The sequence below is a fragment of the Plectropomus leopardus genome, chromosome 15 (genome assembly GCF_008729295.1).
Source record: "Plectropomus leopardus isolate mb chromosome 15, YSFRI_Pleo_2.0, whole genome shotgun sequence".
Taxonomy (NCBI): domain Eukaryota; kingdom Metazoa; phylum Chordata; class Actinopteri; order Perciformes; family Serranidae; genus Plectropomus; species Plectropomus leopardus.
This window is the reverse complement of record NC_056477.1, coordinates 16,381,555-16,398,933: the sequence shown is the minus strand read 5'-3', so window position 1 is coordinate 16,398,933 and position 17,379 is coordinate 16,381,555. Positions and strand designations below refer to the sequence as shown.

The 17,379-nt window shown below is 41.5% G+C and overlaps 2 protein-coding genes across 2 annotated transcripts; one reads left to right on the top strand and one right to left on the bottom strand.

Annotated features, from left to right (window-relative positions):
* Positions 1 to 504: 504 nt before the first annotated feature.
* On the top strand, positions 505 to 5,850 carry gdf10a (growth differentiation factor 10a). The gene is made up of 3 exons (XM_042502310.1): positions 505 to 1,095; positions 3,060 to 4,186; positions 4,820 to 5,850. The coding sequence occupies exons 1-3, from the start codon at positions 831 to 833 to the stop codon at positions 5,009 to 5,011; spliced, it is 1,584 nt and encodes a 527-aa protein (XP_042358244.1). The 5' UTR covers positions 505 to 830; the 3' UTR covers positions 5,012 to 5,850.
* A 7,452-nt stretch (positions 5,851 to 13,302) lies between these two features.
* Positions 13,303 to 16,699, bottom strand: prdm8 (PR domain containing 8). The gene is made up of 4 exons (XM_042502816.1): positions 16,662 to 16,699; positions 15,668 to 15,887; positions 15,087 to 15,315; positions 13,303 to 14,880 (listed from the first exon to the last, which is right to left on the bottom strand). Exons 1-4 carry the CDS (start codon positions 16,670 to 16,672, stop codon positions 13,820 to 13,822), a joined length of 1,521 nt encoding a protein of 506 aa, XP_042358750.1. The 5' UTR covers positions 16,673 to 16,699; the 3' UTR covers positions 13,303 to 13,819.
* Positions 16,700 to 17,379: the final 680 nt, after the last annotated feature.

The following is a 17,379-nucleotide window of genomic DNA, read 5'->3' as shown; positions in this document are numbered from 1 at the left end:
TAAAATCACAGTAAGTCCCTCAGAAAAGTCTCATCTCATAGCTACACCACAGCTTTTCACTACAAAAAAAAAAATCTCTCTCTCGCACACACATACACACACACACACACACACACACAGAAACACACACACGCTGTACAAAATGTGGATCACTGTTGCTAACAATAGCCCTTGGGTGGTTGGTCAGACTATTATTGTAGGTGTTTCTATGCTAATTATGTGTGACTGAAAGCATGTCAAAAGTGGTTACTGGAAATAATGTGGTGATCTGGAAATTGTGAGGTGGAATTACTTTGCCAGCAAAGAAAAAAGCCCAGTTTATTGAGTTTCAGCAGTGGCTTTGTCTGACCAATTCTAAACAAATGCACTGAAACACTCTGCCAAAGCCATTGCATCAAAGTTATTACTCCACCGATGCAAAACAACATAAGGAAGACATCATCAACATCAACATCATCATCATCAAAAGGAGTGAAAGAGGGGGGGGTCAGCATCATGACCTCCACTTCTAGCTGTGCGCGCTGCAGCAGAGACCTCGTTGGCTGACAGGAGTATACGTCAGCACCTCTCACCGCTCCAGTATAACCCCCTCAAGCCTCTGGCGGTCACACAGACGCAAGTGTAAAAGTAGCAGCTCCAACTGTTGCCCGGACTAACCCATTCAGCATCCACGTAGTCTGAAGCGGAGACGGCTCACCGAGCGCGGCGCGGAAAAGTGAGAGGAGAGGTGGAACATTTTTACGCACAGCCGGGTTGTTTTTGGCGCGCCTTTAAAGTCCACCTTGGATCAACATTTTTCTGCACCTCTTGGATTTTATTTCAGCCCTTAAATGGCAGATCTACGTATGATTTTCTCGCACCTGTTCCTGCTGATGTTAAACTGTTTCCTGGGTGCTGCGTCAGTAAAGATCACGAGAGGGGTCTCGGGGAGCGCGCAGGACAGCAGCTTCCTCCAGAAGCCGTCGTTGGACCCGTTCTCAGATGACTTGGATCAGGACATGGTCTCCCAGCACATGTCCAAACTGTACGAGAAATACAACAGGGAAAATCGCCTCAGGGAGGGGAACACTGTCAGGAGTTTCAGAGCCAGTCAAGGTGTGTGAAGACATTGATTTACCTGCCTTCAGTGCGCAGTCGGTAGTTATCGCATCCTTCAAAATGCAACAATTTAGCTTTCATTGTGACACCAAAAAAAGCCTGTTCCATTAGTGCACCAGTAATCCGAGGCAAAAAGGCAAACAATAAATGTCAGGAGGAGTCAGAAAGCTCCCCTGATCCTCTCCATGGATGGTTATTAAAAGTGCTCAGTGGGGCTGCGTTGCTCCGCCAGACGCTCTAAATAGGTAGGATTGTTTTGGAACAGTCTGAGAATGTATTTAAATGATTTTGGGACGCTGTGGGCACACTGTGTTTGTGGCAACAGCTGTGCCCATTCTGGTCAATTACCGCAGACGGACGCGCAGTGTGCGCAAGAATGCATGCAGCCTCAAAACAGTGAAACCTCAGCGCCGTTAGCTGCTGCAGAGGGTCATTGTCGTGGCTTCTTGTGGCTACAGGACATTTGTGACTCGGCGTCCTGGAGTCAAAGGGCTTAACGCACAGTCGTTCCTCTCTGTCTGATGCTGTTTTTATAAACACAACTCACAGGCATTTATATCCCACATAGTTCTCAGATGGCATATCATAACACGTGTGTATTTTTACTGCAGAGGCTGAGTGTAATCCAAGGAGAGATGTAAGAGAGTTTTCACAACAATGTAAGATCTGTTAAAACAGTTGATTATGTCTTGGTGTCTGGGCAGACAGTGCCGGCTGTATTAGGCTTAAGGGAAAGCTTTAAGAGAAACTGAGGTAAGCATTTCCATATGCAGGCTGAATCCGGGGTAATGTATATCTCTTGAGTCAGTCCATACTTCCGCTGAACTCTTGTACAATGAACAATAACTCTGCTGTTGAAGTTAATGTTCATCATGAATATGTAGCTCTCTACTAACCCACCCACCCCCACCCCTGCCAGCCCGATCCCCTGAGTCTGGTTCCTCTTGAGGGCACCTTCGGAAATCCTACCAAGGCATGCAGCCGCACACCAGCCACACAGCTCACTCTTGTAACACAGAACAAGTAAAAATCCACTTCGTAAGACTTAAAACTGAAGCATGAGTGCTTTTAGCAGGATTCCCACGGTCATGGAAAACCTAAAACAGTCATGGAAATTGACAATCATATTTTCCAGGCCTTGAAAAGTCATGGAATTAGTCAAAATCACTGAAAGTTCTGAAAAATTCATGGGATTTTGTTGTGGTTAATGGAATTGTTACAACAATTTTCCTTAGATAACCTTTTCCCTTTCAAACTAATTTCAGCCTAACATTGCTTTAATATGTGTGACGTTTCGTCTTCCACCATGTTTCGTCATTTTCTCCCAGTGTTTTGTCTCGCCTTCCATGTACGACAGCTAGCTGATATAATGTTTTGAAGAGTTTGAATCTGATATGTTTGGTAAACACCAGGTAAGTGAGGCAAGAAAAAAACTTTATTATGGGTCCTTGACAAATTTAGAAATTTTGAAGGAACCCTGTTTAAGTGCAATTTAATTCCCTTTCTCCTTTATTATCTTTATTATGTGAATATTTGTTCCTTTTTCAGTCATTCCTTCTCCTTAAATTAATGTTAAATAACAGTGAAAATGTGTAAATTCAAATAAGTTCAATTTCTGGTTACAAGTGTCTACATCTTCAAACATTTCCACCATCTAATTATGGCAAATATTTCAGCCCATCAGTAAAAAAGCAACAGCTGAAGAAACTGTTAAATATAAAAATCAAATTATGGCTAATTTATCCTTTTTTGAAACAATAAAAAAGAAACACCTGTGAGCTACAAAACTGCCAAAATGTTTTTGTGGAGATTCATTTTTATGTCACAAATCAGTGGAAAATCTTTAAGAACACATTTTTTTCAAAAGAAAATTATTAAAAGATTTTTTTTTTTAAAAAAAAGGTTTCATTTTAGGTCGTTCACCTGACTGACTGCCACTGACTGATTGATTGTTTTTGCAGACTCTTCTGACCACAGGACGGTGTACCGATTAAACCTTACAACCCTCCAGGACTCAGAGGTCATCCTCTCTGCCACATTCCACTTCCTGCTCGATCGGCGCCCTCATCAGAAACCCTGGTTCTGTAAACGCTTCAAAAGCTCATCCTGTCGTTCTTCGGCTGTCCACCCTTCTCCGTCCATCAGCCTGCTCCTTCGCTCTGTCTCCTCCGGGTCAGAGGTCAGATCTGGGTCAATCGGGTCACTTCTAGGCAATGTGACCTTCCACCCCCACAGGAGAGGGGTGTGGCAGATGAAAGATGTGACCCAGGTCATAAAGGAGGCATGGGACAAGGGTCATCTCCTTGTTTCAGTGGAGCTGGACTTTGGGCATCAGAGGAAACTAGAAGGGGCGCAGTCTGGTGGCAGCATGCCCTACCTGTTACTGTACGCTAATGACCAAGCGTTGGCAGAGCCCAACAGCGTGGCTGCAAGCCTTCAGAGATACGACCCGTTCAGCGAGGGAGGAGAGAACTCGCATTCCTCTCACAGAGTGAACTCGTCTCCAGATTGGAAAGGACGCGAGAGAAGGGAAGCAACTCTGCTCTCTGACCCCATTGAGAACAATGAGCTGCCTGAGGCTGACTACAGGCCTGATGGCTATAGGAAGGATGACCTCTGGGAGAGCACTTGGTATCTGGCACTCAAACCGAAACCAGGGAGGAAGGAAAAAAAGAGAAAGAGCCACCAGGAGGATGGAGTGGAGCAAGGTAGAGGAGCGCAGGATAAAGGAGAACCTCAGGTTCTCAAAGAAGCAGTGAGATCATCGCAGAGGCTCAAAACTGATGACTCAACCGAGAAAAAACTTAAAGACACCCCGACTGCCAGCGACGCACGAAAGCATGAGCGGAAAAATGAGGGTAAAAAGCACAAGGGGAGCTCTAACTCTCAGTCACCTGTTCTAAATTTTGATGAACAAACTATGCGTAAGGCCAGAAGGAGGCAGTGGGGCGACACCCAGCACAGAGGCTGCTCCAGGAGGAACCTCAGAGTGGATTTTGCAGACATTGGCTGGAGTGAGTGGGTCATAGCACCCAAGGCCTTTGATGCATACTACTGCGCCGGCACATGTGGATTCCCCATGCCAAAGGTAAGAGCACAAACACCGAAATCACTCATCTGAGTCCAAAATTACATTGTAGAGATGCAGCACTGTGCGTAAATGTTTGGCCACCACAGATAGAGACTTCTCAGTCTCTTTATTAACATACCAAAAAAAAGAGTACAGAGAGCATGTACATTGCATTAAAACACCCAAAACATCAGAACAAAATAGCTTCTTCGTACTGAAGTCAATATTTAGTGTGACCTTCCTTTACACGTTGCTCCTCTTGAATTCTCTTGGTCAGACAATCTTCAAGTTTTCTTAAATAATCCTCTGGTATATCAGAAGCTCAGTACTGTAAATCTCATATTGTCTACCCAAGAGAGTTCAAGACATGTTAAGTGGAGAGAGAGGTCACACTAAATACTTGCAACTTTTGCCTGTTGAAATTGCTTTATTGTGAAATATTTGCATTTTTAATACTGTATACATATTTCTTGTATACTCTGGTTGTATTTTAGTAAAGAGACTACTGAGAAATAAATATGCCTTATAACCCTGCTAAAATAACAAAGTTTAAGGTGGCCGAAGATTTTTGCACAGTGCTATATATTGAGTAACTATTGTGTTGTTCTTTTACTGATTTTCTCCCTCTCCCTTACAATCAAACACTCCCAGGTGACGCGGCCGTCTAATCACGCCACCATCCAGAGCATAGTCCGTGCCGTGGGGATCATCCCCGGAGTCCCCGAGCCCTGCTGCGTCCCAGAAAAGATGAGTCCTCTGGCTGTGCTCTACCAGGATGAATCCAGGAACCCAGTTCTCAAGGTTTACCCCAACATGTCCGTCCAATCCTGCTCCTGCAGATAGGAAGGGACCTGCAGGTCATAGAGGACGAAACAGGACGGATGTGGAGAGAGAAAACTAATGGAGACAGAACCATACCTCTGTTTGTTAAGTGGTTTCTCGATACTGAGAAACAAAGTCACTTTGGCCGTCGTTATTCCTCGAGGAACATAGGCTGTAGAGAAATCACTTCCATCTCTTCTGTCCTGCGGCAGCAGACTTGAAGAGACACATTGTCTGGCGTCTGCTTTAGCAAGAGGAGCGGAGGCACACATGTAAAGTCAGGGCTCCACATGCCTAAGAAGCCCCGCTGTTTTGATTCTGTGTTTGAGATAATATTGAGGATTTCATGGACAGGAGTTTTTTTTTTTCTTTTATCTCAGAATGTACTTGCTCTTCAAACCGCTCACAGTGCATTCTTGTTTTCTTTGGATACAAAGACTACAAACAAAAGACTTTATCGACGTGTCATCGGGCAGCTTACACGGTCACACACAGATGACAGAGATTATGAAACATATTTCTTCATTTTTACATACAGCTGTTTTTACTTTGGAACAAATCATACGCCACATTGTACATACATGCAAGGTTAATTTGCTCCAATAATAGAAGGTTATTGTACATTCTTGCTCTGTATATCTTCAAAAGGAAATATCCAACAGATTGTAGAGAACATCTGGAGTTCATTTACACCCGTCAACTCCCTCATAACACTCCAAGAATGTTATAATGAAACCAGAAATATTTTTCTATTTTGAATGTGAAACTTGGTTAAAAATAATTTGTCATGGTTACTAGGTTATGTATTACTATATTTTAGATGAGATTGTGTTTTGTACATGTGTATTGTTTAAATTATGAAAAAGGTAGACTTCTATAAATTAGAATAAAAAAGTAATTTAATCCAAAGCTCTTGCTGGAATATTATTGTTTCATACACTTTGTGTTATTCTTGGTCATTACTGCGTTTGATTCTTGGGGGGATTTCGGTGTCAAAACAAACCTAAAAGGGCACCGCTGTTCCAAAATAGCTTCTTACAAAAGCAGGAAGGTTCCACTCAAAGATAGCCAACATTCCCCCGAAGCCCCTTGAACCCATTATTACCCCACACCAAAGGCTCAGCCGTCTGTTGTCCAACAAATAATGTGGCTGATGCAGCTGCCGTGGATTAATGCTTGATGGAGGAAGCAGGCACGCACCTATTAGGACGTCAGCCACTTGAACTTCAAAAACGGTGCGCTTCCCCTTTTCTGACCTTCCATTCAAAAGCAGAGCACTTCCAGTCGCAGGATGTTCTCCTCAGCAGCCTTTTTTTAAACAGATGTTTGCAGACAGATGATCTCAACCACTTTAACGCAACTGCTTGTCACTTTTATTCATAAGCGGAAGGAGGTGGCCCATGTGGTGCTTAAACAGCGTGTCAAACTGACAGTGAAATGACAGAGGGAGCCTTTTATTAACTCGTTACTCTGCGGTTGTTCTGCCTTGAGCCCTGAAAGAGCTGGCAGAGAGCACCACATCTGTTTGCAGCAACCGAGTGCTCTGAAGTTCAAGACTGGACAGTGATCTTGTCTCAAAGACATTTAGTAACCACTTTGAGGGCAAAGGAACAAAAAATTTGTTTAATGCAATTGAGAATAGTGCTATAAGTCTTTCGGCTCACAGTTGTGCGTGGAGTCACCTGTTATCATCTCTAAAAACAAACTGTGCCACAGCTCCTGCCTGCATCACTTAGTCCGTTAGATATACAGACTATAAAAAACATTCATGCTCTTTTGAAGTGTGTTACTGTCTCACAGCAAAGAACTAAAGGCTGTTTAATGTGGCTTTACTGACACTGACCAACAGAAGAAGACCCTTTAATGTCAAAGTGAAAACAGCTCTCTGTGAATATGACAGGCAGTGACTCAACAAGATTTGGATGAACTAATTATGTTGCCTCAGAAACCAACTTGCTGCACTAGAGAGGGATGGTTTTGCTGGGTTTTTGTTTTTTGTTTTTTTAAAAAAGAACAGTGTGTAAGATTTAGGGGGGTTACGTGGCATCTAGCAGTGAGGATTGTAGATTGCATTGTTCAGGAGGTTTTTACTGGAAGCCAAATTACCAACAGAGGTCCCTTATTTTACAAAATAAACGGACCAGGTGATTTAAACCATTAGAAATACAGAATAAAGCCATTCCCATTCCCATTAGAAATCAGTGTTTTTCTGATGCTGTTCAGCTTGTCATGGAGAGGCTGCCAACTATGGTGGTGGACGCAAAATGAAAATACTTTTATCTACAGTCAGTGTTTGATTTGTCTATTCTGGGCTACTGAAGAAACATGGCAGCACAACATACCAGTCTCTGTAGATGTCGACCTGTCCACCATGTGAATATAAATGCCCATTCTAAGATAATGAATCTTAATGGTCTTTTCTGTTGATCAGTGTTAAAAAAGCCACATGAAATCCAATTGGATCAGTGTTTTAAGTTATTAATAACATGCCCCAGTGCAGGCTATTATGACGGGCCCTTATTTACAAAGCACACATGCACACACTTATATATGGACACACAATTAGGCGTATATATAAAGTACCAACCATGTGCTGGATTTTACAGTGGGATATGAGTACGTAAACTCGGCTATTGTATTTGCAGAGTACAGAGGTCAAAGAGTAAGTTAGCAGAAGCATGAATAGAGATGTGACAGCCAAAGTTCTGCAACGTCACAACAAGCAGCTGAGAGCAGAGAAGTCAATTTCCTGCTTAAATGACTGTGGATCATTTCAGGCATTTTTAGTGCAATAGCCTCACAACTCACGACAACTGCACTGATCCTCGACATAGAGGCAAGAGATTACAGTAAATAACAGAAAGGAGAGCTGCAATACTTATCAACAAACAACACCATGTCCCAAAAACTGGCCAACGCATTTTACACAAAAAAGTACACACACACAATGAAACAGGTGCTCTGCGGCAACCTGACCCTGAAATAATAACAACCTTTTAAACAGGGGCACAGCGGCCCACCAGATACCCCAAATCCCCTTGAAAAAGCACTTGTACTCACCTATTTGAATGGTTCTGACTCGGTCTCTGGCTGGTTTGGCCTGCAACCAAAAATATGTCAATATAATGGTTATCTACTGCTGCAAATAGCCAGCATCTACTAATCTATAAATTAGCTTACAATACTAAATCACAGGCAGGCTATCCACCTGGTTGAGACATAATTTGCTAGTAGCTCATAACTGAGCCAACACAATATATGTATGCCTTTTCTTAAAATTGTACATCAAACCCAATAGCCTAACCAAAGCTGTCTATCTTGCTCCTAAGGTTTGGGGTTTTTAAAAAACAGAGCAAGTCAGAGAACACATGAACAAATACGAAAGATGGAGATTAGCAGTAGTGGTGGAAATTATGCTACAAAAAAAACAACAAAAAGGCGACAAAAACAACAAGGAGAAACAATCAGGAAAGCAAATCAGGGGCACAAAAGAGCAAGGTGGGAGATATTAAAAGAGCAAGCATTTGGATATACATGTATACAGTTTTTTGGCTTAACAATCCATTTTTTCATACGTTTGAGCGACTTTAATGGTAAAGTTATTTATAAATACAATGACAGCGATAGTGCGAACTTTCAGCTTACACGTATGAATGTGATGTTTAGCGAAAATGATCACAATATAAACAGTGTCTGCAATATTTGCCTCCACGTTGTCATAACTTATATCTAAGTAAGTAAATGACTGTATTTAAGGTGACTGAAGCTACTGGCTGCTAATATGTTTCAGTTGTTTTGTCGTGTGCTCCGAGAAACAATTTCTCCGTTTATATCATATATTTCCTCACCAAGTGTCCGGCATGTCCACATCACTTCCAATAAGTTTCATAACCATCATAGTTTTTAAAATAAATGCAGCCGAATAAAAACATCCGCACACGGTTGAAAACTACTCGCTTCCCTTTATCAGCAGCACCTGTGCTTACTGGGATCAACTCAAAACGCTGCTAAAATAGCCCCCTAGTGGCTAGATGGGATATTACACTTAAACGACCATTAAACATGGCTCCTACACTATATTATCCATTATTATCCATTATATTTTTTAATGACAGCCAGCTGTGAATATCAGACTGAAACAATTTACAAATTGACGATTTAAAAATTAGCTTGCTGATAAAGTTAGTCTACCTGCCACATTTATCTTGACACACACTGAGGGCTCTGGGATGGCGACAGTTTGTTAAAAAAAAAAAAAAAAGATCAAATAGAGAGCACAACATACAGATATTACCCAGCAATAATCACTGCATGTGTTTATATGTCAAAATTCCCAAGAAAAAATAAAATATTAATCCAATTGTTAGTTTTCAATAGTTTATTCATAGTTGTAGAATGAGCCTATTATTTAAAGGGTTTATATGTTAAATGTAAACCCTCTTTAAAAATGCTGTCAGATGTTTTCCTGATTTTCATCCACCTTTTGTCCGCTGGGATCATTCTGATCCCGCCTGGTTTGACTGTTACATAAAGCATATTGTATAAATTGTCATTCAATTCTGTGTTACACCTTTAGTCTAACTTCAGTCCAATCCATCGCCACACATTTTTCCCTTCATTTGGAGTTTAGGGCCAATAGAACTTGTTTACATAGGTATAAAAAACATATTTTGATGGCAAAAGATTTCAGAATGACCCCAAAGACAACTGCACTCTCTCACCTCACTACTGCAGCTAAAAACAGCTATATTTCAGTTTATGCTGGTAACTGATTTAAAGTGGTTGAAGATTATCTTAGATGGTCCTGACCCAGTTCTTGCTGGTCTTTGATGGTTTAAAATGCTGGTGTGGCCAACCTATCAATCTGGGCACGTTTTTCTTTATGCAAAACACATGACCAAAGACTTAGATGATATATGTCCTTTGCTTTTTATACTTCCCCCTCATGACACTGTTGTTTCTCCATACTCAAGGATATTGACTTAGTTTAACTTTTAACAGGAACTTCAATGGATAAACCATCTAAAATTACCATCACAAGCTACTATGACTGACTAAACCATCAAAATCTATGCAAAAACATACCTAAGGCTGCTCAAGTTCTTTTTTTACAGCAGGGTCATCACATGTCCACCAGAGGCCGACTCTTCACCAAGTGGGGCCCACTTGTGTCACGGGCCCCTAAACGGCATGTCTGCACTGTCTGTACCTACACCTCTGATTCAATGTCATAGGACAACAAGAAATGAAAGCTGGGTGAATTCTTGATTTATTAAACCTGTAATTGCAAAATAAAAGAGGGACAGTGTATTATTTTAGCTTATAAAAAGTTGAGCAGTCAGTGACAAATGTGCTGCTGTTTTACTGCAACATATGATAATGATAAGCAGTATCAAGCACCATTATCTCCAATCCACAGGCCTACCTGAGGAGATGACAGACAAAGGAAAACAGAAATGTCTGACATACCAAATCTATTCCATTTTCTCCATTTTAAGAAAGTGGAAATGTTCAGCAACGACAAACCTTTTTACGAGCGCACACTTTATGGGGTCTAACCTACGCTTGAATTATAATCATGACTATAATTACAGTTATTATAAATCATGTTTACATTAATAGATGTTTTAGCTTCAGAGCAAGCGGGCCCAATTGTAATGAACACATCCAGGTTCATTTTTTTCCTCATTTCCTGACTGATCCATTTTACAGTGCGGACCCACAGTCTGCTATTACAAAGTGAACCCCATGTCAACCGCAATCACAGTCACAGGAGAGTACTTACAATGGTCAATTCCAGCCGAGAAAACCGCAGCAGTCTAGGCTCGTGTTCAGAGCCCAATACGCCTAAAAGCCAAAACCAAACGAGGCAAGCGGGGAACCAAGAACAATATTTGTTTTTCCACATGATGACTGTTCAATTAAAGGAGAGCAATACAGCCATTATTAGACAACAGAGGATTTTCTGTGTCTGGGCTGAAATGGCTCTTTCCTCACATGGTTACTGAGCTCAGAGAACTAATAGTTGTGTTCATTAGGATGTAGATTTAATAGAGTGACACTGTGCCTCTTAATCACCCATTTAATCATGCAGGCCACTGGGCATTTTACTTCAATATCTTATTTTTCCTTTAGAAACGGGGAAAAAATCTACCTTTACCAGTTTCCAAATAACTTTTAGAACTTTTATTCGGCCAAGATGTCCATCGTTAGAATGGAATCAAAGATTATTTGGATTAATGAAAATTTTGGTTTTAAAACTCAGTTAAAAAGTTTGAACATGTTGCAGTGTATTTACTCTCATAGCCAAGTTTGGGGTGTTTTTCATGTCTTTAGTCAGTTTCGGTCCCAGCAATAACACATAATCAGTTTTTAGTATGAAGAAACTGGAGGATAAACTCTGTTACACAAATAAGAGTAGATATCAGCGGTGTGGGCGGGTTTACATCCGTGCTTACGTTACAGACTGACTGAATAGGGTCGAGGCTTGACTTTCCCATGAACTTCATGCCGTCTTGCCGCCTCATTTACCTGCAACAGAGACGGCTATTTATGTCCATCTGTCGGCAGCCTGACCTGAATGGGACGTAAGTCTAAGCTGCTCACTATTTGGCGGAGAAACATTAAAATCACAAATTCAAAGGCTTATGTGGACTCCATTCAGGTCTGTAAGCAAATGATAATGATGAGAAATTGATTTGATTTTTGAGTGGCAGCCTGGAAATCAACCTCAGACTGTTTTCAGCCCTTTTTCTTCACGTAGCATGCTGAAATGTTGGGTGAAGCATCTCAAAATGACATGCAGATTTCGTATTGATACATCTTTTAAATCCCAACCTGGGGGTCCTGACCCCACTGGGGATCCCCAAAGCTTCACAGGCGTCTGCGGGATTTAAAAAAAATTAAATACAGTAGACCTGTATCTAATCATTTCATTCATTTATGTGAATTTTTTTAAATATTTAGATTATAACTATACTCTCTATATATACTCTATAAACTTACAAAAAATCTCACAGGACAAGGGTACAGTGAAGACCTTAATACAAGCTATAGTCACAAAGCCTTCCCTCTCTGCTGAACGGCCTTGTCCCACATTAAAAAGGACGCAGTTGAGAAAACCAAAAAGTTACAAACAGGGGCATCGCAGGGGAAAGTGGGACTGATTACTCAGGGAGCCGATTAGTTGGGGGGGTCATCAAAAAGCCTGGAAAATCTGGTTCTCTTTGCATTTTCTAATCTAAGTATTTAGTGTCGTAACTAAATTGAAACTGGTTGACTAAATCAATTTAAGGACTGAACTTTGTATGAAAAATAGTGAACGCTCTCTGAGGCCCCTCTCACCCCTGAAGGTACAAAAATAGCTTATCCGCCCATATAATCTCTAAACGCAGCTTAAGTCAAGTGAGTGGCTGCCTATGCAGCCACAGCACCACTCTACATTGTCATGTCTTCTCCAAGAAAGTAAAATCTGTTTCAAAACAGAAAAGAAGTAGAGAAAGGAAAAGAGAGCAAAGTGACTTTGTGATAAAATAAAATAAAAATGTGTGTAAAAGAGACATGGATCAAGAGAGGGGACGGTGGGGGACCCACAAAGACTGCCTATGCATATAGAGAATTTGGAGTTACGCCCCTGGCTATGAGAACAATGGGAGAAGACAACACTGAATTTGTAAAAAGAATAAATAAATAAAAAAGGCCTCAGAAAAGATGCATATTAAATATGTATGATTGATTTTTGTTTGTTTACACAATATATAGTACAAAGACTCATATAAAACATTCCTAAAAAAAATTGGCAAAACTCATCTTTGATGTAGTATTCACAGGAAATGATCTGCTCAAAATTCATCCAAGTCTCTCGTTTGACACAATTATTATTATGAGGTTTATCAGTTGTTCTGTAATGTAAAATGAAATATGTATACACTGTAAAAAGAAACTATTTGTTTTAAAAGATAAAAGTTAGTGTATGATTTTTTTAGTAGATTCTTCTCCAAGTCGCTCCTTGCCTTCTTCCCGTGTTTTGTTTTGTTTTATTTTGTTTTTTTTTTTTTTTTTAAGCAATCAAGCCAGTTTTCTCAGATTTCAAAGGGTTAAACAACAGTTTTGTCTTGTATTGTAACGCAGTGCATGACAGCAGGGTGACAACAAAATTATGTTAATTTTCTCCCATCTATTTATACCTTTTTTTCCCCCACAAATTGTCTCCCTACGGCAAATAAAGTATTCTGAATTAAATCGAAGTACACAATCCTTGTATCGCTCAAGACAGTCCAATAACACAGCAAACATTTTTGATATGTGGTCTTTATATTGAGTACTCTACAGAGGATGAAAGAGAAAAGTTGGTCTCAGTCGCCGCCTGTTGGAGCGGACAAAACTGACACCCAACATGATGGAACAAAACACTCGACGCGTCAGTTTCATTTCCATAATTTTAGATTTCAAAGCGAATGTGCAAACACACTCGGCCACATCTCATGTACAAACCAGAGCAGAGAAAAGCTGATAAATAAACGTCGAGATATTTGTGACAATCATGAGCTGTCCTCCACATCTCTCTCCGTCCTTCTACCCTCCTGAGTCCCATAAGGCACAAAAATAACCATCAACCTAACACACACACGCACACACGCGCGCGCGCGCACGAGAGATCAGTTTACACATACCTCTATCGTCATCTAGTGGACAGACTGTGACAGCCACGTTTTGCTTTTTTCTTTACATTTTCTACCTACATTCACTGATTTACACCAAATCCGGAGTCTAAACCTGTTAAATATGAGCATTATTAAGGAAATAAATAAAGTTTTTGAGTCCTTTCTTTCAGTTATGAGAGGTCATGTGTCTGGACAGGTGGTGCCGCTCACGAAAGTATTCGTGGCAGATCGGACAGGTGAGTTTCTCCTCTCTCCTCCTCCTCACGTGCGACTCCGCAGCGAACTCCTTCTTGTGGTGGGATCGCATGTGGAAAACGAGGTCAGATGTCATGCGGAAGGACAGGTTGCATTTGGCGCACCAGTTCTGCACCGACACGCCGAAAGAGGTGAAAGTGGGTGGGAGGATGGTGAGAGAAGATGTGGACTGCAGCTGGACGCCAATGTTCCTCGACCACTGCTCCGGTGCGTAATGGAAAGCATTGTTCAACGCAACCGGGGAGGGGACAGTCTGCAAGTCACCGCTCAGGATGTTGGATGCCATCAGATTGTTGTATCCCATAACAGTCCTGGAGGTGAAGGCGTCAGTCATCTCCTCTAGGCGGCTAGAGGGGGCTGTTGAAGCGCTGCTCAGATGCGCCTGGGGGTCAATAGGGGAAGTTCTTTTACTCGGTTTGCAGAAAGCGCTTTTCTGCTCACCCTGGTTGTTGGACAGGACCAGAGAGAACGCGCTGCTGCTGCTTGAGTACACACTAGAGCTCTCACCTGTCCCCGACCGCGCGTCCAGCTCTCTGTTGTGCGTAAAAGCATCATTTTTACATCCCAAATTATCCTGTTTGACCTTATCAGCTTTCAGTTTTCCCTCGGAGGAGGACGCGTCTCCTGCTGCCTGCTCGTAGCCCTTAATCAGTGTGATATTGTCGTCATTTGAAATGTTTGTTTTCTCCAACAGAACTGTTTTCCTTCCTTTGGGAAAAAGAGGTTCCTCGTGTTTCCTTCTCTTCGGCGAAATCTCTGCGTCTTCGTCTTTGCCAGATTTTTTGTGCTCCAAATCTCTCGCGATGTTGTGAAAATCTGTCACTCGGTGTTGCCTCTTAATTTCCACATGCTTGTGCTCGTAAATCTCGCGGCTCCAGGTGTCAGTCTTCACTTGAGTACACAGGAAACGGCAGTGAGCCAGGAAAGGATACTCATACTTGAAAATCTGGTTACATCTTCCACATTTGAACTCTGAAAGAAGCACACACAAAAAAGTCACACATTGTGACTATGAACAGATAAATAGAAATATATAATGAAAATTAATTTAATTTTTTGGATATTAATTTAATCCATCTCAAACATTATGGTGCATTCTGCATTAAAACACAGATTATTTTTCATGCATATTTCAGCATGCTCATGGTGCTGCACATTGTGTCAGTATTCTGCTTCACCTTCACTTGATCCTCTCATCATGTCGGTGAAGCCCAGTAGATGAGACAGTTCCTGGTCGTACCACACCAGCAGCTCTTCCTCCTGCTGTATATTCCGGATGGTCCGCACATACAGCTGACCCGCCTTCAGAAAGGCCTCTGTGTTCTGCTCCTCTCTGTTGCGCGCAGCTTGCACGAGCCGCAGCCAGGACAGCACCAGCGCAGAATTACGCATGACCTCCGGGTCCACCTGTTGACAGGAATTATTGACATTTTAAAAGAGCTGTAACATTTTAATTTCTATATTTCCTATAAGTTTGGGATTCCTAGCACTAATCAAAAGTTAAATTAAAAATCAGCAGATGGAAATAGTTTGAATTATTCAATCCACGTTTTTAAATGTTAGTCCATTTGATATTATACCCAAGACAACAGCCACATAAGAAAACAAAAAATGCAGATGGACACAATGACAATGTAAGTTTATAAAATAAAGAAAATGGGACATCAAATCTGTGAATTCAGTCAAAATTTAAAAATGGTCTTGAGTTCACCAGGCAACTGACAATAACTAAGAAAATCTTTTCAGCTGTAAAACTCACCCTGAACACATAGGATTTTGCTCTCTTGTCGCAAGATTTCTGCGCTATGAAGGCGATCGTGTCGTAGAAAGTATTTTGGAGAACACACGGACCAAAGCACGTGCCTGCAGGGATGCTGCGCGTAACGGCCACACTGGTGTAGAGATCCGCTGGATGCTGGAGGAATTTGCCGTCACCGGTCCAGATGGACCGAGGCAGGAAAGTGTGATCCATCGTTAGACTGTAATAAAATACAACGGTTATTATTAAAGAGCAAGTAAACGATATGTTTGGTATGACATATTTCGAGATTAAGATAAAATCACGAGGCCTAACTTCCTCTCTAATAGAATTAAACAAAACTCATGAGAGCTGTAACAACTAATACACGTCTTCAGCTTTATTTGAGTTAAACAGAATATAGAGGAAAAACTGGGCTGAATGAAATAAAATGTATGCTGTAGTGGTCTGACATGCTGCAGCCGGTTTGGATTCAGATTCTCCTAACCCACTCTTGATTGTCTTGCGTGCCATTTTGGGGAAATTAATTAATACACCAGTATTTAATGTTGTTTTTTTCCCTCTCTGCTAAAATTAAACGTCCAAATTGTGAAGCAGGCGCAGCCGGTGTCAAGGCAAAATGATTTCTAACGTCCTTTGTCTCAGTTTTTCACTCGGTTTCTCCTTTTGTCTCCCCATCTGCCGCGGAGCCCAACTGCCTCCTCTGTGCGCAGGATAACTTCAATATGCTTCATTTCTAATTTATCAATAACATTAACGCACGTAAGTAACGTGACTAATGATTCTTTCTTCTTCTTGTCAATAAAAAGTATTTGATCTTTTGAGGTTTTATCCCTTTAAGTGTTAGTTTAGCGCGCAGCATCAGAACCGAATGAGCTGACTCTGAAAATGCCTCTTCCTGGTAAAAAAAAAACAAACAAACAAACAACATTTGAGAGAAATGCTGTGTATGTGTAGAAAACATAGAAGCAGTCGTTAATAGTGTTGGACTCACCCGCTGGTCATGGAGGAGGATGTTTGTGCCGTGCGGCAGCGAGTTGCAGCAGGTGCAGTGGACCTCGGTAAAGATGCCCTCTCGTTTCTTGGTGACGACTTACTTATCCGACTGAATCTTCCTCCGTACTGTCGCCGCTCTCTTCTCCCACTCCCACTTATCCCCTTCAGAGAGCGCACTGGAGCGTGGCGCATTGATATAAACACGTGCGCGCTCACGCACACACACATACACGCGCGCACACGCCTTGAATTTAGTCCCTTGGCGAAGTCTTCCTCGTCTGATTTACAGTCGTTTCTGAGGAAGAGAGACATGGGAGCTAGTGAGCAAATAGAGTGATAATTTGAACAATAATGCACATTATGGGTCTTTATAATGGGAATGTTCATCAAATGCAGCATGCATACAGCTTGCAAGAGTAACATTTCCACATTTTAGACAGTGAAAATGCTTTAAATATAATGCACCTAGTTTTTATGCGAATAATTTCCCCAAAAATATGAGCTTGATGGATCAAAACCTGCGAAACAAAACCTCCCAAAAGCCTGCAATTAGTCAGATCATTTTAATGTTTGCACGGAGCCATTCTGGCATCTTATTGTTTCTCACGGTTTTGAATTCACTCCGCCAATTGTACTTTGCGCAGCAGCTATTCAGACTATAGTCTGTGCACGCTATGTGGGATTCAAAGGCAGTTTTTGGTCAAGTGTCTGGAAAC